This window comes from Populus trichocarpa, chromosome 3 (genome assembly GCF_000002775.5).
Source record: "Populus trichocarpa isolate Nisqually-1 chromosome 3, P.trichocarpa_v4.1, whole genome shotgun sequence".
NCBI classification, from domain to species: domain Eukaryota; kingdom Viridiplantae; phylum Streptophyta; class Magnoliopsida; order Malpighiales; family Salicaceae; genus Populus; species Populus trichocarpa.
Genome location: NC_037287.2, coordinates 762,889 through 787,167, shown reverse-complemented (window position 1 = coordinate 787,167; position 24,279 = coordinate 762,889). Strand labels below are relative to the sequence as shown.

The window sequence follows — 24,279 nt, the reverse complement described above, 5'->3', positions numbered from 1 at the left end:
TTTGGTATCGTAATTTCCCAAAATAATAAGAAAATCAAATCCTAAGTGGTAATTTATTATTATTTTTTGAAAATAAAAACATCCATATAATATTGCCAGCACTCTTGACAATCTTATATTTTTTGATCACCTACGAGAGAAGCATGTCTAGAATCGGGCGAGCTCTACACATGAGCTCTAAGGGCTCAACTTTGAACATGGTCAGTGCTGTCTTCTCTGCCATGTCAATCTTGCTTTCACCAACTCTATTCCACTCAAAGCACTGTATCAACGATCCCAAAGTTAATATCATTACTCTTTTTGCTAGGCCATCTCCAGGACAAGCTCTCCTTCCCATCCCAAAGGGGATGAACTTGCATGCATCAACTCTGCCTGCAGATTCAAATCTCTCAGGCTTGAAACTTGTGGGCTCATCCCACAGTGTAGGGTCTCTATGGAGAGACCATGCGTTTACAAATAATATGGTCCCAGCTGGGACATGGTATCCTCCAATGGTACAGTCGGAGGATGACATGTGCGGTGGTATGAGGGGTGTCACCGGACATAAACGCAGATTCTCGGAGATGATGCTCTGAAGGTAATGTAGTTTTGCAAAATCTGACTCATCTATCAAGCGGTCTCCAACTTGAGCGTCCAGTTCTGCTTTAGCTTTCCTTAGCACGTCTGGATGGTTGAGTAGATTGGCTAATGCCCATTCCATTGCTGTAGCAGAAGTCTCTGTTCCCCCAATCAACAACACCTGCACAAAATACTTAGTGAATTATACCTAAGGATTTTAGTTTGAGCTATCTTGAATATGACTTGTTGGATAGATCCACAGCCGAAGCTTAAAAGAATCTTGACATGCAAACTAATCTCACGACATATTCTCATCGTTGAAGAAAAACGTGGCTTAAGGTGATCGTTTGTGGTTTCTCTTTGTTGTTTTTCAATGAACGAAATTTAAGAAATTGAAAGGGGCGATGATACCAAAAGAAATGTGAGTGAATCACAAAGAAACACGAACAAAAACATCATGTGTTTCCTTAACACAAGTTAAATGATTGAATCAACATAAGAAAGAGTTTGATTTGACTAACCAGAACATGGCCTTTGATTACTTCATCCGTGTAGTATTCAGGCTGTTCTTCTTGCAGAGCGAGAAACCGGTTTATCATAGTGTTTCTGTCCCTGCTATCTCGATGCTCATCAACCAGTCCTTGTAAGAAAACATCCATCTTCTTACTTAGTCTATCCAACTTCTTCAAGTGCCCAGTAAAATCAACCCCCTGCAACATTGGAATCAGATCCCCCACATTTGTCATGACAATACATTCGGCAAACTCTTCCATGATCTCCTTGAAAATCCTGGCCTCTTCAATTTCCTTAACATCTTCTCCATAATACCTCTTCCCTGCAACCATTCTCATCATAATATTACACGTTAGGTCCAAGAGCATGGACCTTAACTCCACCTTAGCATAGTTACCATGCTTGGAAACACTGTGAAGTCTACGCAGTAAGGCCATGACTTCCTCTCTTCGGATGCTAAATAAGGAAGTGAGGCGTGGAGAGGAGAAGATTTCAAGAGCGCTTATGCGGCGAAGGTTGCGCCAATGGTCGCCGTATTCGACTTTGCCCATTGTGGTGTTGTTGTAGTTTAAGTACTTGCCACTCAAAAAGTGAGGACGATTGGCCAAGACAATATCGTTCTTGGTGAAACATTCTTCCACGGCCGATGGTGAAGATATGACAACGGCAAGGCGGGATCCGAATTTGAGAGAAAATATTGGACCGTGTTTTTGTGAGAGGGAGTGGAGTGTTCGATGAACAGGCTGCTTGAGGAGATAGAGATGGCCTATAATTGGAAGAGCAAAAGGGCTTGGTGGGAGATTACTGATCTTGCCTTGCTTTCTTTTGTGGAGCAAGAACTTGGTTGAAAGAGCAAGAAACACAAAGCATGGAAGGAGAAGAGAGTAGCAAAGGCGTTGCAAGGTACTGTAGTCTTCTTCCATGCTTAACTTGCTTGATTGTTGATCAAGTTGCAGCTGACAATTCCTCCATTTTTCTCAATCTAAGAACCGGAGCTAGCTTGCTAAGCAGCCAGGCGATTCTTTCTCACTGGTTTGTTATTCTTTTTTAATAGCATTTTTAAATCCTTTTACGTTGTTTTCAACAACGTTACTCAGTAGGTTATGATGTTGACTTTGCACATTTCATATGGTTTTTTTACATAGAAATTTCAATATCTGTACCAATTATTGTTATTTCCTTCATGATGGCAAAATAAAAATCTTCGCACAAAAATTATTAGAACACCAAATTCCAAGTTTTCTGCCGTCTAATAAATAATTATTTTTAATCAAATTACAATATTTTTTTTGTCAAAATGATTAACTTATTCAATAAAACAGGAGAATAAATTGAATATTTTTAGTTGTCCATGACTTGACGAGAAAGCTTTTTAGTGGCTAATGGGTTAATCCTGAAACCTCTCAATTGGTTTGCTGATCTATAAAATAAGCTTATTTCGATGGGTCGTTTATTGTGATGCATCACTTATTGCGGCAAATAATGCATTACTTGCTCTACCTAGATTCCAACAACTAGAGTGTAAACCCCTGGTTATAATTTTTCTAGGTTATTAAATTATGAGAAATTTAACCAATAGTAAAATGAGTTAAATTAAATTAAAGAAACATAAATCAAGATAAAAATAGTGAAATAAATGAAATGAAAGTGAATATAGTACTAAATTGTTGAAAAGAAAAATATTTGTGGGGACAAAATGAATACATAAGACCAAGAGAGGTCAATATTCAAATAACAGAAGGTTAGGAGTTTATGTACAAAGATAAAAAGGGGTGGGGATAAATGTGCAATTAACAAGATGATAACACTATAAATATCATTCTATTTTTCTCTTGGAGTGACTGGCAAAAGCAAGAGAGAGTTTAGAGAGGGGCTGGAGAGAAGACATATTGATTGCATAAAATATGACAGATATGTTGTTCTCCTCCATGTAGTCTACAGTTTCACCATAGGGATCTTCTATATCAGTCCCCGTTTGAGAGATATCGCGGGAGGAAAAGTTCTAGGAAAATACACTTCTGGACAGTCTTCATCGCTGACTGTTTTCTCCTCCGGCCACCGTCAGATCGGGCTATAATTTGGATATGTTGTTCTTCCTGATGGTGTCTAGATTCTGAACGGTGGAGATCAAAAACAAACACTCGGTATAGAAGTTGTGCTTCACGCACTATAGGACTGCAAGTTTGAGGTCAATTCGGTTAAACCCATATTTCTGGAAATTTCACCATTTGATGAAGTTGACATTTGGATATGTTATACTCATAATAATTCATTATAACTTGACCATATGGATTGTTTGGAATATTATTTTTTTGTTATTTATGGTTGATTGAAATTGTTGTCTAAATTGGTTTTGTGTGATTTTAATGAAATTAGCATGAAAATAGTGAAGGAACTCTTGGTTCCTTAAGGCCATGCTTTCGATCAATTATGCAGGTGGACGATTGAAATAAATAAGATAAATTGGATCTTAAAAAGATATTTTTCACACTCTTAAACAATATGTGATATGGCTAGGGGTTGAGATAAAAGAGAAAAAGTTTAATTGTGAATGTTGTGTGTAAATGGAAAGATTTGATGAATTTGGATAGATTCGTCTCCTAACTTTTGGAGAGAATTCGAGTAGGAGGATGGAGGAATTAGGATCAAGTTTCTTCATAGTAATTGTAGTCTTGGATGTTAGCTAACTAAGGAAGTTAGTCTTGCTCAATTTGGAGCTGTAGAACTCTAGTTATGGGTCACCAACCGAGATTGGGTCATCACTGACTCTGTAAGGCAGTAGGACTGATTAATTGATGAGCAATTTTGACTGTCTTAGAGACAGAACAGGGTTCTCCTTTCTGCATAGAACTTGTAGCCTCGTGTCTTAGCTTTCTAACGAGACCAATCTCGCCTGAAATAAAGTTCTATAACTCTAGATATAGTTAAAAAATCTGAGGAGAGGTCGGACAATAATAGTTCGATATCAAGACAGTAACAGTTGGACGATAACAGTCCAATGTTTCTTGATAAGCAATTTTAACTGTCTTAGAGGCATAACTAGGTTCTCCTTTCTGCATAGAACTTGTAGCCTCGTGTCTTAGCTTTCCAACAAGACCAACCTCACCTGAAATGGTGTTCTATAACTCTAGATATAGTTAAAAATCTGAGGAGAGGTCGGATAGTAACAATTCGATATCAAGACTGTAACAGTTGGACAGTAACAATCCAATGTTTCTTGATGAACAATTTTGACTGTCTTAGAGGCAGAATTGGGTTCTTTTTTCTTCATAGAACTTGTAGCCTCATGTTTTAGCTTTCCAACGAGACTAATATTACATGAAATGGGTTCTATAACTCTAGATATAGTTAAAAATCTGAGGAGAGGTCGGACAGTAACAGTTCGATATCAAGACAGTAACAATTGGATAGTAACAGTCCAATGTTTCTTGATGAGCAATTTTGACTATCTTAGAGGCAAAACTGAGTTCTTCTTTCTCATAGAACTTGTAGCCTCATGTCTTAGCTTTCCAACAAGACCAACCTCACCTGAAATGGAGTTCTATAACTCTAGATATAGTTAAAAATCTGAGGAGAGGTCGGACAGTAACAATTCGATATCAAGACTGTAACAGTTGGACAATAACAATCCAATGTTTCTTGATGAACAATTTTGACTGTCTTAGAGGCAGAATTGGGTTCTTTTTTCTTCATAGAACTTGTAGCCTCATGTTTTAGCTTTCCAACGAGACTAATATTACCTGAAATGGGTTCTATAACTCTAAATATAGTTAAAAATCTGAGGAGAGGTCGGACAGTAACATTTCGATATCAAGACAGTAACAGTTGGATAGTAACAGTCCAATGTTTCTTGATGAGCAATTTTGACTATCTTAGAGGCAAAACTGAGTTCTTCTTTCTTATAGAACTTGTAGCCTCGTGTCTTAGCTTTCCAACGAGACCAATCTCGCCTGAAATGGAGTTCTATAACTCTAGATATAGTTAAAAATTTGAGGAGAGGTCGGACATTAACAGTTCAATATCAAGACAATAACAGTTGGACAATAACAATCCAATGTTTCTTGATGATCAATTTTGACTATCTTAGAGGTAGAACTGGGTTATTCTTTCTTCATAGAACTTGTAGCCTCGTGTCTTAGCTTTCCAATGAGACCAATCTCGCGTTAAATGGATTCTATAACTCTAGATATAGTTAAAAATCCGAGGAGAGGTCGGACAGTAACAGTTCAAATATAAAGAAAGAAATGATTGAAAGAAAGATCTATTAGCTGTTGATATGATTATTATAAAACATATCATTGAATGAGGAAAATTGATGAGACGAGCCTGTGACTGCAGGAGGGACCTTTGGTGTGGTGCAACAGTAGCAACATGGGAACACGAGTAGAGCTTCTACTGCAGGTAGGTGACTTTCACCTTTCTTTTTAATAACATTGAATAATGAAATACCTTATCATGAATGTTACCGTATTGTGTCAATTCAGATATCAGATTGCCAAATGCTTAAACGTTGATAAATGATTGATTAACTTCGGCTAATGGCATATGAAGAGATGACCTTGAACAATGAAATACCTTATCATGAATGTTACCGTATTGTGTTAATTCAGAATTCAGATTGCCAAATGCTTAAATGTTGACAAATGGATGATTAGCTTTGGCTAATGGCATCTGAATGGATGACCGAGACAAACGATTGATTAGCTTCGGCTAATGGCATCCGAATGGATGACCGGGACTAGCGGTTGATTAGTTTTGGCTGATGGCATTCAAAGTGGATGGCCGGGGTGAGTGAACGGTTAACCTCAGCAAATGATGCCTTAAGAGGATGACCAGAATTAAGATTATGACTGATTGTAAGAATTGGTGCATCTATATGCACTACAAGTTGTTTATACTAGAAACATGAAGGAACTACAAGTGTCACGCTTCAAACATGAGACAATGCTAATGCTTCATTAAACTGCTAGACCGTTTCTTATCATTATTATTATTAAGTAATTGCATTCTTGTAAATATTTTTGTACTGCAGCAGGGACATCACACCAACAAGGTGCCTAGGAAACCCAATACACAAGAACCTACTTTTGCAAGGAATTATGTAGTTGCATTCTAAATCATGATGTATTTTGTATGAATCAATGTACTGGATGTATAACTATTATTAGATCCTTTTTGTTTAAATTCGTGATGACTACTTGTAGGATAGAATACAAAATCATGTCTATGCATGTATATTTTTAATATGAACTTCTAATTATGCAAACATAATATTATGTGTTTATGTAAGAATCACTTTTAAATGAAATGTTGATTGTTGTTGATGTATGGATTGTATCTTGATGATGTGAGTGAACATGTTCGCCGATTTCCAACACGATGTGTGTCAAGTACAAAACAAAAAAATTTACTGTTGTTTTGGGCTTGAAAAGCCGGGCTGTTACATAGAGGATGCTGGAAAATTATGTTAGAGGTGTTTTAAACCCCATAAATTCATTTTCAATCACTTTTTAACCTAACAACATCTAAACAAACATCCTAGATACCTAAATAAACATGTTTATGCATTTAAATAACCCAAAAAAGGTCACAAAACCAAAAACCATCCTGAAAAGTCCCAATATCATATCTACTTTTTTTTTATGCAATTTGAAGGTGAACGAACACCTTAGTTAAACTGTTCTCATAAAATGGAATATGTGGACACCAAAATTGACTATTTTGGTTGTTGAAATCCTTGTTCATCGATGATTTTCTCTCTCTACCATAAGAATCCGGTGACTCTCTTTCCTACTTCATACCAGGGATAAAAAATAAGATACATGAATTAAAAGGATAGAAAATAGGTATGTGGCAAATTAAGAGGACAAAAGTAAACTTTTTTAGTCAATTTCAAAACAGCTATCTAGTTCTTCTGTGTTTTTTATTTTGATCCCTTGTCTTTCAATTATGTCATTTCTTAACAAAATAGAAGCAATTAGCCTTCAATTTGACCATAAAAGGATGCAACTGATGAGAAAAAAAATATTAATGACTAAAATGAAAAAAAATACCATTAACTATAACTAAAAGCGATCAGTGTTTTATTGTAGCAGGAATTACTGTGGACTGTGAGTTTTTTCACTGTGGATTGCACTGATTGACATTGTAGCGAGAGTTACTGTAGACTGTGAGTACTTTCACTGTGGACTGTACTGTTTGGGTTTGCTCTTTGCTAAAAGCATAGTTTTGAAACCCGACCCGGTCATCGATCTGGTCAAGTGATTGGGTCAAGGGTCAGATGGGTTGACCCGGGTTAACAAAAAAAAAACACCTATAAAAAAAAACACATAACTAGTTACAATGCAACACTTACACTGTTACACAAACCAAATTTAAATTATAAACCAACAACATAAATTTAATTCAATATCCAAAACATAAACAAAATATAAATTCTAAAATATTTAAAACAAAACATCCAACCACATAAATTCTAAAATATTTAAAACAAAACATTCAACAACATAAATTCTAAATTAACACCACATTCACTTTTATTGAATCAACACATTAATTTCTTCTGCTCACATCACCACTAACTATTTTAAAAAACCCTAACAAACCTAAACCCTAAATCTCTGCTTCCAAATCTTTAGTTTCTCCGTTCGTGGCGGCGGCGACTGTGCTACCCGATGAGGTGGCTCCGCAACCGGAACTGGTAGGGGTGAATTCGGTGGTTGTTGAGGAGTATGATCCGGCCAGGCCGAATGATTATGAAGATTATAGGAGGGAGAAAAAAAGAAAGGCGATGGAAGCGGAGGGGTTGAGGGAGATTGAGAGGAGGAGGCCAGAGGAGGAGAGGGAGAGGGAGAGGGAGAGGGAGAGGGAAAGGGAGAGGGATAGGGACAGGGATGTGAATATTTCTGGGGAGGAAGCGTGGAGAAGGCGTGCTGCCATGAGTGGAGGTGTTCCGAGGAGTTCTTCGCCACCCAGGAATGGGGATGGGTTTAGTATTGGGACGTCAGGGACGGTAGGGTTGGGAGTTGGTGCTGGTGGACAAATGACTGCGGCGCAGAGGATGATGACGAAGATGGGGTGGAAGGAAGGGCAAGGATTGGGGAAACATGAGCAAGGGATTACGACGCCATTGATGGCGAAGAAGACTGATAGGAGAGCTGGGGTTATAGTGAATGCTAGTGAGAAGAAGGTGAAGAGTGTGAATTTCAATGGAACTCCTCCAACTCGGGTTTTGCTCCTTAGACAGCAGGTGCAATAGGCTGGGATGCGAAGGTCGAAGGAAGAGAAGAGGCAACGGCAGTGGCAGGAAAAAAATTGACCTGGTCTCACCCGGGTCGACCGGGTTTCCCCGGGCCAATTCCTAAGCGGGTTTTTGCCTCCACCCCGACCGGTCCCAGGCCCGGGTCGACTCGTCGGGCCGGTCCGGGTTTTAAAACACTGGCTAAAAGCAATATAAATTGAAGAGGAGTAATGGCAGGGCTGCCTTTGCCACATAGAGTTGCAAAGATTGCAGGGGGTGAGGTTGTCTTTTTGGTTAGGGAGAAAATGGTTAGTTTGAATTTTAGTGGGGCTGCACGACCCAGGCTGTAGACACCTGATGCTCGGCTTCAAGCCAGGATGATAGGGCCAGACCCGCGCGTCTAGCAACAGCCAAGGAAAACGTGGATTGCACTGTTTCGAATCACTGTAGACTGTGAGTGCTTTCATTGTGGATTGCACTGTTTGAGTTTATCCTCTGCCGGGCTCTTTTAAAACACGTGGGAGTGGACGCAAACATATTACACTGTGGACGACACTATAGTCATATACTGTTTTCACTGTGGACACCACTGTAAAGCCCTGGAGGGGCGTTCCTCTGTTGTGTTTTTTGTCAAGAATTGCGGCTGGAGGCATTGCCTATTCTACTAAAAGCTATTGGGTCTGGTTTGGCTGTTGCACCCAATGCTGTTGGGTCTGACTGCCAAGTTAGGCCCAAAACACTTCCAAAAGGAGCAACAATGTTGGGTCCTGCTGCCCAGGAGGACCCAATAGTGTTGGGTCTGGCTCAAAACACTTCAAAAAGGAGCTGGGTCTGGCTGCCAGCCAGACCCACCGATCTTAGGGTCTGGCTATGCAGCTATACCCAATGATATTATTATTGGTATTATAAATAATTTAAATTTATTATTATTATTATTATTATTATTATTAATGTTAAAAACATTATTATTTGTATTATAAATATTATTTTTTATTATAATTAAAAGTATTAATATAAAAATAGTATTATTTGTGTTATAAATATTATTATTTTTATTATAATTAAAAGTATTAATATAAAAAATAGTATTATTTGTGTTATAAATACTGTAAAGAAGGGCGTTCCTCTACGTCAAGAATTACGGCTGGGACATTGCCTCTTGACACGATCAAAAGATTGATGTCTTAACCCAAGTGTAGGAGTGTTGAAGTAATAAATAACCTGGCAAGACTTGGGTCGAATCATGTGGAGGTCAACTATATAAAATTTCAAATAATAAATGGAAAGAAGTTGAAGAGAACTTTTGAGATGAGATATTGATGTGAGGATTAAATATAGATAAAATAATTATCAATGTTAGAGGATCCACTAATGATATTTTAAATAAGTATAATATAAATTCTTTTTATTAGTTAACTGGAAACCACACACAAAAGAGGTTCCAATCAAATGATTTATTATTAATAGCTCATTATAAATTATTAATATGATCATATTAATTATCTTATTTGAGTAATGCCAATACTTTTAAATGTTGTCAGGTATTCATAGTGATAACTTATGTCAACAACAAATCAAGTTCCTTTCATAGCACAAGTATCGTTATACCATTCAGTAGGCTATGAAAGGGTCAAGTATTTATTGTACCAAGGGTTGTATAACACAAATCTAGATTAATCATTTAATAAGTAAGGTATTAAGAGTAAGTAAGATAACAATTATACAACATGTTAATATCAAACTTTCTTGAATATAAACATTAAAGTCCATGTTGAGTTCATATTATACTTATTCTTATACATTTAGTGTAACCTTTTTACATTGACAAAATAAACTTAGTTAAACATAATGAAGAAGAGAAACATAAATAAACAAAATAAGAACATAATAATTGTCGCACGTGTGCGGCGTCGCGGCGAAAACATCCACTCTCATATTTGGTATCTAATGTGGCAAATGTGGGAAGACAAGGAATTCTTGTCTTTTATTAGTGAAAAAATGGAATGGGAGTCGCCACCTAGTATTTTGGTCACTAGAAACCCTAACTGGTCTCATAGATCGGGTACGGGGACTGGTTGCGTAAAGGGAAGATATTAGCACCCCAAATACACCCTACCCCCTACCTAAGGTAAGCTGCATTGTTTTATTGTTTGATAAAATCTAAGGTCTTGTTGTGTTTTCTAGTTGTTGGTCCGTCTATGGTTTAAGAAAAGTCCTCTTCGGTAAAGAGATCCTTATCTTATCGGGTAAAACCTAACTGTTCTAATGTCAACAAAAGAATTTAATATCCGGAATATGTCTTACGTATAAGATCGTAATCCCAGATACTAAAAGAAAACAAAATAAATTTTTTTTAATTTTTGAAATATTGGCTTAGTTCTTGTGACTTTAATAAACTGGTTATTAAAGCCAAAATGCATGCTGATACATATTTTTGATTTTTTTTGAGAGACTTGGCCGTATGCATGAAAACAAAACTTTTTTTTTTTTAATGTTTTAACAAAAAAATAGGTATTTTAATACCAGATTTGTATTTTTAAAGTATAAAAATACAAACCAATATTGATCAAAATGCAGTAAAATATTTGCGAAAAATCATATTTTTTTTTGAAAATAAGATTTTTTTGAAGAAATCTTTTTTTTTTGGCTGGGCCCAACCCGGCCCATGTGGCTGGGCTGGACCTAACCAGCCCAGCCTGGTCACTAGCCCAAGCCAGTGACCCAACCTGAGCCATCCATGCACGCGTAATATTTTACGCGTGCATGAACAGTGCAAAGGTAATTAAATTACCTTCGCACTGTTCATCCTCCTTCTTGCAGATGGCCAGAACAGAACTTTGCAACTGGAGATTGATGATTTCTGGTATTGGCTTCCTTACGTTTTCTTTTTGTTTTTTTACATACTATCATGCATCATTACTATTGTAGGGACTGAGAAGGGAAGCGCACATACCTGGTTCTGGAGAGGTGAAGACAATGGTGGTGCTGTGTTCTTCGCCGTGCAGTCTCTCCTTCTTTCTTCCTTTTGCTCTTCTGTTCCTCTCTTCGTTCAGCCTTGCTTCATGTTTCCCTTTCCCACTGTATTATTTCTCCTCTTCTCTTCCTTACGCTCTCCCCTCTCTATTTTCTCTGCTCCCATCTATCTCGTCTTTGCTCCCCCTCTCCCCCTCTGTTTTCTTCCTTGCCCCTTTTTTTTCCTCTTTTCAGTCTTCTTCTCCTGCTTTTATAGGCCAGAGACGGCCTTGTGCTGGTAATGACCGGCTTGTAATCTGCATGTAGAGGGATCACAGCCTTAAGGCATGCTCCATAACGGACGCCATGCTGCAGAAAACGCCTTAGCCTTTACTGCTGAAAACGGCTGCATGGAAGAGACAATGAATAGTGTCCAAGAAACGACGCTGTTTCAGAATTCAAATAGATACTTCTGATTTGGTCATTGAATTTTTTGCAATTTTGTAATCAAGCCCCTCGGAAAAATTGTAATTAGATCCCTTGATGTTAACGCCTTTCCGGTTTGGTCCTTGATTTCGGATTGTTTCAATTATTCCGGATTGTTTTAATTAAGTCCCTAATTGGCAATCAAACTTCAATAATTATGCAATTAAGCCCCTGATTTTACCAAATCAACTCTTCAAAATTATAATTGGACCCCAGAACTTTAATTTCTTCCAATAAAAGCCTAAATTGACTTAAAAATCAATTTTTCTTGCAATCATTCATAAATTCAATTAAACCTTAGATAAAATTTAATTGAGTCTATAAACATCTGATTTTGAATATATATTTTTTTAAAATTGAATTTTCTTTCTCAACAGGGCTCTCATCAGTCAACGATATACTGTCAAATTTCAACCTTTTGCATTTTTGAATCTCCTCAACCAAGTATGGTCTTTTTCGGTATTCCAGCATCCTTTTCCCGCTCCTGTTATTTTTGGATTTCTTCTGAATATTTTTTTGATATATATTTTTTTGTATTTTCTCATTTTTTGTGTGGGAACCCAAAAATGGGTAACAACAATAATGATATAAATTAACTAAGTATAGTGAAGGAAATGAAAAGCATAAACAAGAGATTAATGAAAATATAACATGAAATAAAACTTGAACATTACAAAATACAAAGAATGAGAACAAGAGCAAGATCTTGATATGAAAACCAAGATGCCTAAATGTATGACAAATGCCTGCTTTTATAGGCTAAAATTCAGAACTATTGATTTGATGACTATTTATAGAGTTGGTGGCCAACTCTTAACTTGGTGGCTAGCTATTGACTTGTTGGCTGTACAAAACGTCATTTCTAACATCAGAATTTGAACAACTTGTCTCATGAAAGTTGTGGGTATTTGTCTTAGATTTCCAACAAAAAAGAAATGAGCTCATTTGGATTTCTAGAACTTGAGATACGGGCTGAACACCGAACAGTGTCTGGACTGCAGGACAGATTCAGACTTCTCTTTTGTTGCTAAGATGTGAACTTGAAAATGACAGCTTTGAATCTTGGACTCTTCATGAAAGTTTTAGGCCTATGTCTTACCTTTTCATTAAGATAAACCAGATCTAAATCCAAGATCTACAACTCCAGTTATGATCCAATAACCGAATGGTGTTCTAGTTTGAATTGAACCAACATCTCTTCTCTAAGCTGAGATATGTCCGCATTCAAAATAAGCATTTACCATAAATTAAAGATATTTTATATTATTAAATTTGTTATTATAAAACATGTTTAAGTTAGGGATTTAATGATGCTTTATGTGTAATATGATGATATAAAACCTTAATGAAAATGCAATTTTAAGTACTAATCACCTCCTCTGCCAAAAGCTACTGGGCTGGCTTGGCAGATGGACCCAACGTTGTTGGGTTTGGCTTTCAAGCCAGGCCCAAAACACTTCCAAAAAGAGCCAACATCGCTGGGTCTTGTTGCCCAGCAGGACCCAATAGTGTTGGGTCTCGCTCAGCCAAACCCAAAACACTTTAAAAAGGGAGTTGGTCTAGTTGCCCAGCTAGACCCATCGATCTTGAGTCTAGGTGGGCAGCTGGACCCAATAACCTTGGGTTTGGCTGTGCAGCCATACCTAATGATATTATTATTTGTATTATAAATATTTTAAATTTTATTAGTATTAATATTAAAAATTTTATTATTTGTATTATAAATTTTATTTTATTTTATAATTAAAAACATTAATATAAAAAATAGTATTATTGGTATTATAAATATTATTATTATTAAAAGTATTAATATGAAAAATAATATTATTCGTGTTATAAATATTATTATTTTTACTATAATTAATAGTATTAATATTTAAAATACTATTATTTGTGTTATAAATACTATAGAGCCCCGAGGGGACGCTCCTCTACCATGTTTTTCGTCAAGAATTGCGGCTGGGGGCATTGTCTTCTCTGCTAAAAGCTATTGGGCTGGCTTGGCAGCTGGACCCAATACTGTTGGGTTTAGCTGCCAAGGTAGGCCCAAAAAACTTCCAAAAGGAGCCACCAACATTGGGTCCTGCTGCCTAGCAGAATCCAATAGTGTTGGGTTTGACTCAACACTTCAAAAAGGGGTAGGGTCTGGTTGACATCGGGACCTAGTATCCTTGGGTCTAGCTGTGCAGCCACACCCATAAATATTATTTTTTGTATTATAAATATTTTAAATTTTATTATTATTAATATTAAAATTTTATTATTTGTATTATAAATATTGTTTTTTTTATTATAATTAAAATTATTAATATAAAAAATAATATTATTTGTGTTATAAATATTATTATTTTTAGTATATTTAAAAGTATTAATATAAAAAATGTTATTATTTGTGTAATAAATAATATTATTTGTACTATAATTAAAAGTATTAATATAGAAAATAGTATTAATTGGGTTATAAATATTATTATTTTTATAATAATTAACAATATTAATATAAAAAATATTATTATTTGTGTTATAAATAATAATATTTTTATTATAATTAACAATATTAATATTAAAAATAGTATTATTTGTGTTATAAATATTATAAGAACTTAGGTCAGACAAGTTTAATATTATTATTAATATTGTAAATATTATTATATTCATTAATATTATTAAATTTGTAAAAAATATTATTAATATAAAAAAACATAAAATTGATTTGAAGGGTGAAATCAATTACTGTTATTATTATTATTATTATTATTATTATTAACTTGAGTCAGACATTCCCTTCTCAGACCTAAGAAACTTGGGGCTGGAAATGAGCACCTCACCCAAGGAGCTTGAGTGTGGCTAGAGCGCAGATCCAAATCTCTTGGGTCTCGCACCACGCCTAGCCCAAGACTTTTGGTAAGTCATCTTGACTCAATCTCTTGGGTCTTGTGTCAGGATCCAATGCTAATGAGTTCTATTTCAGAACCCAATGCTTTTGGGTCCAGCATCAGGACCCATGGCTAACGCGTCCTGCGTCAAGACCCAAGGTTCTTGGGTTTTAGGTTTCTAAATATAATTATTTGTATTATAAATATATATTATTATTTTTATTATAATTAAAAGTATTAATATAAAAAATATTATTATTTGTATTATAATTATAATCATTTTTATTATAATTAAAAATATTTATATTAAAATTAGTATTATGTGTGATATAAATATTATTATTTTTTAATCAATAACAATCCATTTTAGATTTCCACTAAGTTATCTTCCACGGGTGGATAAAAAAATATTTTGCATAAAAATAAATATTAGTTATCTACTTATACTTTGTCATGGACATAAAAAATAAATATACAGATTTTTTCAACATATTTTTTACATTAAAAAAATTATAATAGTAAATAAAACAGCTGATATGTATTTAATTAAATAATTTGATAATCCACGTTTATTATTCATTTTTACCCCTTCTTGATGGGGAAAAAAAAACTTTTGCTGAAGTTTATAGTTTAATATCATTTTAACATTTGGTATCATCATGTCCCAAAATATATAATAAGAAAACCAAACCCTAAGGGATAATTTATTATTATGTTTTGAAAATAAAAACATACATATAATATTGGCAGCACTCTTGACAAATTTATATTTTTTGACCACTTAAAGAGAGAAGCATGTCTAGAATCGGGCGAGCTCTACACATGAGCTCTAAGGGCTCAACTTTGAACATGGTCATTGCTGTCTTCTCTGTCATGTCAATCTTGTTTTCACCAACCCTTTCCCACTCAAGGCACTGTATCAACGATCCCAAAGTTAAGGTCATCACTCTGTTTGCTAGGCCATCTCCAGGACAAGCTCTCCTTCCCATCCCAAAGGGGATGAACTTGCAGGCATCAACTCTGCCTGCAGATTCAAATCTCTCGGGCTTGAAACTTGTGGGCTCATCCCACAGTGTAGGGTCTCTATGGAGAGACCATGCGTTTACAAATAATATGGTCCCAGCTGGGACATGGTATCCTCCAATGGTACAGTCGGAGGATGGCATGTGAGGTGGTATAAGGGGTGTCACCGGACATAGACGCAGATTCTCGGAGATGATGCTCTGAAGGTAATGTAGTTTTGCAAAATCTGACTCTTCTATCAAGCGGTCTCCAACTTGAGCGTCCACTTCTGCTTTAGCTTTCTTTAACACGTCTGGATGGTTGAGTAGATTGGCTAATGCCCATTCCATTGCTGTAGCAGAAGTCTCTGTTCCCCCAAGAAACAACTCCTGCACAAAATACTTAGTGAATTATACCTACCATGCTTGTTAAACTCAAGCCAGCTCCGACCCAAAAGCAAAGATGAGAAGGGTCTACCCGAATGACTTGACAGGTTGATACACAACCCAGAGCCCCGGAGTTTAACTTGGGCTAGGTCAGGTTGAGAAAAAAACTTGATGAACTGACATAGCTATGTTTAATACGTGGACACAAAATTTGATGAAGCGGTGGAGAAAAAAACAGGTGGCTTTAGGCATCATTTGTGGTTTTGTTTCCCTTTTTAGTGAATGAAACTCTAAGAAATTGAAAGGGTAGATGATACCAAAAGATCAAACCGTAAGAAAAATTGAGTGAATCAAAACAAAAACATCATTTTTCCTTAACAAGTTAAATGATGGAATCAACATAAAAAGGCTTCGGTTTGACTAACCAGAACATGGCCTTTGATTATGTCATCAGTGTAGTATTCAGGCTGTTCTTCTTGCAAAGCGAGAAACCGGTTTATCATAGTGTTTCTGTCCCTGTCATCTCGATGCTCATCAACCAGACCCTGTAAGAGCACATCCATCTTCTTACTTAGTCTATCCAACTTCTTCAAGTGGCCTGTAATATCAACCCACTGCAACATTGGAATCAGATCCCCCACATTTATCATAGCAATATATGCAAAAAACTCTTCCAAGATCTCCCTAAAAATCCTGGCCTCTTCAATTTCCTTAACATCTACGCCATAATACCTCTTCCCTGCAACCATTCTCATTATAATATTACTTGTTAGGTCCAAGAGCATGGATCTCAACTCTACCTTAGCATAGTTACCATGCTTGGAAACACTGTGAAGTCTACGCAGTAAGCCCATGACTTCATCTCTTCGGATGCTAAATAACGAGGTGAGGCGAGCAGGGGAGAAGATTTCAAGAGCGCTTATGCGGCGAAGGTTGCGCCAATGGTCGCCGTATTCGACTGTGCCCATGGTGTTGTTGTTGTAGTTTAAGTACTTGGTGATCAAAAAGGGAGGACGGTTGGCCAACACAATATCGTTCTTTGTGAAACATTCTTCCACAGCCGATGGTGAAGATATGACAACGGCAAGGCGGGATCCGAGTTTGAGAGAAAATATGGGACCGTGTTTTTCTGAGAGGGAGTGGAGTGTTCGCTGGATAGGTTGTTTGAGGAGATGGAGATGGCCTACAATTGGAAGAGCAAAAGGGCTTGGTGGGAGATTACTGATCTTGCCTTGCTTTCTTTTCTGGAGCAAGAACTTGGTTGAAAGAGCAAGAAACACAAAGCATGGAAGAAGAAGAGAGTAGCAAAGGCGTTGCAAGGTACTGTAGTCTTCTTCCATGCTTAACTTGCTTGATTGTAAGCTTTGGATACTCGTCAAACAGGGCAGCTGAAGATCCGAGTTCTTGGGTTCCTCATGTCAACTCATATATCAATATATAAACTCTAATATTCTTTTTATTATTTTTTAATAGCATTTTTAAATCCTTTTACGTTGTTTTCAACAACGTTACTTTAGAGTTTATCTATTGATATATGAATTGACATGAGGAACCCAAGATCTCGGATCTTCAGCTGAGTAGGTTATGATGTTGACTTTGCACATTTCATATGGTTTTTTTACATAGAAATTTCAATATCTGTACCAATTATTCTTATTTCCTTCATGATGGCAAAATACAAATCTTTGCAAAAAAACTTATTAAAACACCAAATTCCAAGTTTTCTACAGTCCAATAAATAATTATTTTTAATCGAATTGCAATATTCTTTTGTCAATGATTAACTTATTCAATAAAACGGGAGAATAAATTGAATATTTTTAGTTGTCCATGATTTGATCAGATTAGTTCCTTTATATCACACCAGTTGTTTAATCAACAAAATCCCATTTAGATCTTCACTATCAACATGGATTGCGTGGGTTACATTAAAAAAAAACTGTTTAGGTTACAAGAAAGCTTTTTAGTGGCTAATGGGTTAATCCCGAATCCTCCCAATTGGTTTGCTTATCTACCCCGTGTTTTAAATCAAACAGTTTCAAAGTTATCTAAACATGATACAGTCCATTCAACAAGTTTAAAAGCATGTCGGATGAGTGGTATAAATATAGTTTGAGTTTTAATATAAATCTTGAGGTGACATAATTTTTTTTTAAACTATTTAAAACTATTAAGACAATGATTTATTGGATCGATTCGAGTTTCACGGCTTAATCTGTTAAGCTCGTGATCTAGGTTATGAACTCTATCAATTTTATTGTTTTTAGACTATTTTTTATTTAATCATAAAAAAATATTTGCTCGTAAAATCGAGTACTAACTCTATGACAAGAGATTTGCTTGAGATTTCGATAGCTCTATAGAAAGTAACTCGAAACAAATTATGAAGCTTGATTCCAAATCAATTGAAATTTACTAGACAAATCTGTGACCTGAGTTTAATCAGGCTTAACAATTTTTTTAATATAATTATATTATAACAAAAATAAACGCTCGTAAAATTAAGAACCAACTAAATATCAGGGCTTTTTTTTAGATCACGGTAAACCAACAAATATCAAACTCAAATAAATTATGTTGCCCAATTAAAAATCAACAAATTATTGACTTTGCACATTTCATATGGTATTTTTACATGCAAATTTCAATATCTGTACCAATTATTGTTATTTCCTTCATGATGGCAAAATAAAATCTTTGCAATTTTTTTTATTAAAACACCAAATTCCAAGTTTTCTACGGTACAATAAATAATTATTTTTAATCAAATTTTGGATGGCCGCGTTACGCAGCGGACTTACTTTTTATTTTGATAAAAACTATTGTTAAAATCTATAATCCCCGCATTACACAGCGGGCTCACTTTTTATTTTCATAAAAACTACCGAAAAAATCTGTAATATAAAAAATAATATATTTTTTAATATTAATAATAATTGTTTTTTCAATTTTATTAATTATTTTTTTTAATAATATTAATTATAATAAAAATAATAATATTTAAAACACAAATAATAATATTTTTAATATTCATATTGTTAATTATGATAAAAACAATAATATTTATAACATAAATAATTATATTAAGAATTTCAAGGATGATTATAATACAAATAATAATATTTTTTATATTAATACTTTGAGTTATAATAAATTAATAATATCTATAACACAAATAATAATATTTTTGATATGAACATTTTGAATTATAAGAGAAAAAAAAATATTTATAACAGACATTATTATATAAACACACATGCGGTTGGACGTGGATGCGCCCAGACCCAAGCGCCACTTGGCGGTGGGCCTGCTATAACCAATGGTGCCCTTTGCGAAGACCTAAGCGCCAGGTGGCATTGGGGTCTGTCCAGAGCATTGAATCAGCCACAGTGCCAGGTGGCGCTCGGGCGTTCCAAGCGCCAGGTGGCGCTCGGGTTTTCCTTAGCGGGACGTGGCGTTTTGGCTGCCATAGCCAATTGGGTCTTGCGAAGACCCAAGCGCTAGGCGCGCTCGGGTCAGCCCCTGGCATGTCGATCCCTGGCATCAGATCGCCCAAGTGCCTGGCATCGGATCGCCGAAGCGGAAGGTGTCACTTGGGTTTGACCCTCACATCGGATCGCCCAAGCGCCAGGTGGAGCTTGGCTCAGCCCCTGGCATCAGATCGCCTAAGTGCACGGTGGCGCCTGGGTCTGACCATCGCATCGGATCGCCCAAGCGCCAGGTGGCGCTTAGGTCAGCCCCTGCATTGGATCGCCCAAGCGCAAGGTGGTGCCTAGGTCTGACCCTCGCATCGGATCACCCAAACGCCAGGTGTCGCTTGGGTCAGCCCCTGCATCGGATCGCCCAAGCGCAAGGTGGCGCCTGGGTCAGCCCCTCGCATCGGATTGCCCATGCGCTAGGTGGCTCTTGGGTCAGCCCCTGCATCGAATCGGTTCGCCCAAGCGCCAGGTGGCGCCGGGGTCTGCCACTGGCATCAGATCGCTCAAACGCCAGGGGGCGCTCGGGTCAGCCCCTGACGTGTCAATCCCTTGCATCAGATCGCCTATTTGCCAGGTGGTGCTCGGGTCAGCCCTTGGCATGACAATCCCTGACATTGGATCGTGCAAGCGCCAGGTGGCGCTGGTGCAGCCCCTAAATCGGATTGCCGAAGTGCCAGGTGGTGCTTGGCTCAACTCCTGGCATCGGATCGCCCAAACGCAAGGTGGCGCTTGGGTCTGACATCACCTAATTTTATGGGGTCTTGTCTGACCCAATTCTATTAGGTCTAGCGTGACCCAATTCTATTGGGTTTAACTTAAGGATTTTAAATATTTTAATTTTTATCATAATTAAAAGTATTAATATTAGAAATAGTTTTATTTGCATAATGAATAGTTTTTGGGTTAAAAAATATTATTACTTTTATTAAAATTTAAAATATTCATATAAAAGATAGTATTATTTGTGTTACAAATATTAATACTTTTAATCATAATTAAAAAAAGTAATATTATTTTTAATATTAACACTCTTAATCATAACAAAACTAAAAATAATTATAGCACAAATAATATTTTTTATATGAATATTTAGAATGATAATAAAAATAATAATATTTATAACCTAAATAATTATATGAAGAATTTCAAGCATAATTACAATAGTTAATAATATATATCAATACTTTGAGTGATAATAAAAATAATAATATTTATAACATAAATAAAAATATTTTTTATATGAACATTTTGAACTATAAGAGAAAAAATAATATTTATAACACATTATTATATAAACACACATGCCAGGTGGCACCTGGGTCTGACTCTCGCATCAGATCGCCCAAACGCCAGGTGGCGCTGGGGTCTGATCTTGGCATTAGATCGCCCAAGCGCTAGGTGGCGCTCTGGTCAGCCCCTGGCATGTCAATGCTAGGTAGCGTTGGGGTCAACCCCTCTAATCGGATCGCCCAAGCGCCAGGTGGCGCTGGGGTCTGACCCTCGCATCGGATCGCCCAAGCGCTAGGTGGCGCTCAGGTAAGGCTCTTGCCTCAGCCCGCCCAAGCGCAAGGTGGCGCATCCTGCTAGGCCCAAGGCTAGGCTTGGGCCATGCCTATGAGTGCCCAAACCAAAGCGCCACCTGGCGCTTGGACTGCAGCGAAGAGTAGTCAGGCCAAGCGCCACGTGGCGCTTGGGCTGTCCGCTCTCAGGAGAAAACTCAAGCGCCAGGTGTCTCAATGTGGTTTTTTTCATAGTAATAGCAGTTTTTAAAAATTTATTAATGATGATAATAATATTTATGGTCTTATAATTTTTAATGAAAATACTATAATTTTTATAATGCAAATAATAATATTTTTAGTGGCAATAATATGAATTATTATAAAAATTATATTATTTATTACACCAAATATAATAATATTTTAGAGATTAATACTATTAATTATATTAAGAGAACAAATAATAATAGTTTTGAGATCAACACTATTAATTAGACTAAAATGATAATAATATTTTTCATATCAATACTATCAATTATACAAAAAAATATATTAAGAAAAAATATAATAATTTTTTTAATATTAATTATACTAAAAAAATAAAATCAACAAAATAAACAATAATATTTTTACTATTAATACTCTAAAAATTAATTATGCTAAAAAAAGAATAATAAGAAAATTAATAATGATATTTTTAATATCAATACTTGTAATTACACTAAAAGTATAGGCAGCTCAAGCGCCATAATAATTAAAATAAAATTAATTATATTTTAATATGAATACCTTGAATTATAAAAAAATTAATAATATCTAGAACATAAATAATAACATTTTTTTATATGATAACTTTGTATGAGAAGAAAAAAATAGAGGGAGGGTTCAAACTTTCTTATAATCTGTATGTAATTTGTAAATAAAAGTAAATATAAAATTAAGTGTAATTTGATAAAATAACTAAATTATTAGAACATTATTCTAAGCCAAGTTTATTGTACTTGACCTGGCAGGGGACTAAGTCGAGGGTGCGTGGAAGGTGACAAAGCATGAAGGTGTAGTATTTTTTTGGTAGAAGGAAAATAACATCCATGCAAAAGAAGAGATTGGTAGGTAATAACAAAAGAGAATTGTAGGCAAGTTTAGTGTTAAGAGTTTGATAATATAGATAAAGTTATACACAAAAGCAAAAGTTTAAATAAGTTGCCAGACTGTTAGGCATTTAAAGGACATTGTTGTTTGCATATTATATCAAAATTATAGAGATAGTAGTGATCTTCTTGTTGCAGAAATCCAAATCCAAGTCATTAGCGTAGAAATTGCTAGTTCTCCTGTGATGGAAAGACAATAAAAAAAATAATGTAAAAAAACATAAAAATGTGCCAAACGTGTGTGTTGCTAGCATGAGCAATATAAAATAAGATGGAATAATAATTTATGCAATAAAATAAAAAAACTTTGCTATAATTTGATGCTTTAGTTACATGTTAAATAGCCTGCAGAAAAATGTTTTTGCTTTTTTTGTTTTTTGTTGCAGATGGAATGGAATGTTGAAAACTGTATGTGTATTTGTGAATTACATGAAGTAAAATGTGTGGATGAGGGAAGAAAATAAAAGGTAAGTGTGTTTAATTTTTTTTTAACATTATGCTATATACAATTTATGCTGCCATTATAAACTTTATTTAAAGTGAAATTAATTTCAAGTCTCATGGCGTCCACCAAGGAAACAATCATATGTGACAATGATTTGCAATTCAAAAAAGAGTAATAAGTTGCGGGCAGAGCATTACAAATAATAATAAGACGTAATGGAAGAATGTGAGGTTAAAAATCAAACCTTTGAGGGTGATGAGGATGTTGCCCGTTGTTTTTTCAGAGATGGAAGTGATCGATCAAATATAGCTATGGTCTGCACATTTTCCTGAGCTTGAATTGCACTGCCACCCTCATTTTCATGACTATTTTAACCAATGAGTTAAGGAGATGCATGGCAAAAGAACCATATGTCAAGAACCATGAAATTTACCATGTGTTAATGATAATTGTTTTTTTGTAAAGCAAGTGTGTGGGGAAAGGTAAATTTGCCTAAGCTGCAGTTTCAAAATCAAGTGCACGTCGTGCTCCATAGCTCAGGCTTGTTTCATTGATTGGGGATATGTTCTGGGGTGATGATTCTGAGAAAAGAGGAGCAATGTTGAGCTGTGTGACAATATTTTGTGGGGTACATGGATATATAGGAACCTGTTTTGTGGAGCTTAATGGAGTAGATGTCTTGGATGTGGTAGAGGATTCAGCAGGTGGTGTTTCTAGAGCATGGATGTTGTTATTTGTGGTGTTATCAAAGACATTTGTTATGATAATTTCACATCTGTTGGTGGTGGATTTGAAAGTTCCAAAACGAAGCTAAAAAATCACGCTCTTGTTTAGCTTCGCTGCCATCGCAGGCGGAATAACTGAGGGATCAATAAATTTTTTGTCATAGACATAATGGTGGGCCGATGCTCCAAAAAAATTCTCAGCTGTTTTTCCAAATAGAAGGAAATTAGCGACATCTTCTCCATCAGTAACAATGCATTCTAAGCAGAACCTATGATATAAAATTGATGACATGTTCATTAATAAGGACTACAGGATAATGTACCTGAGCAATATCAATTGTTTGTGCTTTTTTTTTAATAGGTTAATATTGTCTTAATTGATAAATTAGATGAGTTACCATGGAATTGGAAGAGAGTTGATAGCATCATGATCCATGCATGTGTAATTATTTTCGCTGCCACTAAGTTTTTTGTTGCATTTTGGACAGCTTGGATACCACCATCCATGAGGAAAATCAAAGTCAACAATCAAAGCTTCGTAGGTGAATCTCAGGTGCTGGGAACACAAAGAAAATATATGTTAGAGGGGTGTGGTAAAATGAGTTTGAAAAATTAATTACATGAAGAAGCTGAAACATGTTATCAAAGTTAATGATAGAGGGGTGAAAAAAATAACTTTGTTCTCATAATGATTCATGCAAAGAATTTCATGTATTGTTCTCCTATTTTCTTTGATATGTTCCTCCATTGATAAACTAGCATTTGAGGATGAGGGTAGTTGTTGGATCTCAACAGGTAGCTGTGCAAAGCTGAATGCAAAATTGATGGAAAAAGATGGTGAAAAAATAAATAGTTAGAAAAAAATTCAATAAAGACATAACAGAGATGGTTGATGGTTGGATAACTTACAAATATTTATATGCTAAGCATTCTGGTATGTCTGGATTGAAGTACCAAAGAGAGGCAA

General features: G+C 35.7%; 1 protein-coding gene and 1 pseudogene across 4 annotated transcripts; both read right to left on the bottom strand.

The window, feature by feature from the left end:
* Positions 1-23: 23 nt before the first annotated feature.
* Positions 24-17,449, bottom strand: LOC18109694 (cytochrome P450 81Q32). Of its 4 annotated transcripts, none has more exons than XM_052451317.1 (3): positions 16,558-17,449; positions 1,080-1,198; positions 24-739 (listed from the first exon to the last, which is right to left on the bottom strand). In XM_052451317.1, exons 1-3 carry the CDS (start codon positions 17,351-17,353, stop codon positions 131-133), a joined length of 1,524 nt encoding a protein of 507 aa, XP_052307277.1. In that variant the 5' UTR covers positions 17,354-17,449; the 3' UTR covers positions 24-130. The 4 variants fall into 4 exon arrangements, with proteins under 4 accessions (XP_052307277.1, XP_052307275.1, XP_052307276.1 ...); XM_052451315.1 differs by lacking the exon at positions 1,080-1,198 and adding an exon at positions 15,855-16,016 and having other exon boundaries at positions 24-577; positions 16,439-17,447; XM_052451316.1 differs by lacking the exon at positions 1,080-1,198 and having other exon boundaries at positions 16,439-17,448.
* Positions 17,450-22,825: 5,376 nt separating this feature from the next.
* Positions 22,826-24,009, bottom strand: LOC112326916 (uncharacterized; annotated as a pseudogene).
* Between the last annotated feature and the right edge of the window lie 270 nt (positions 24,010-24,279).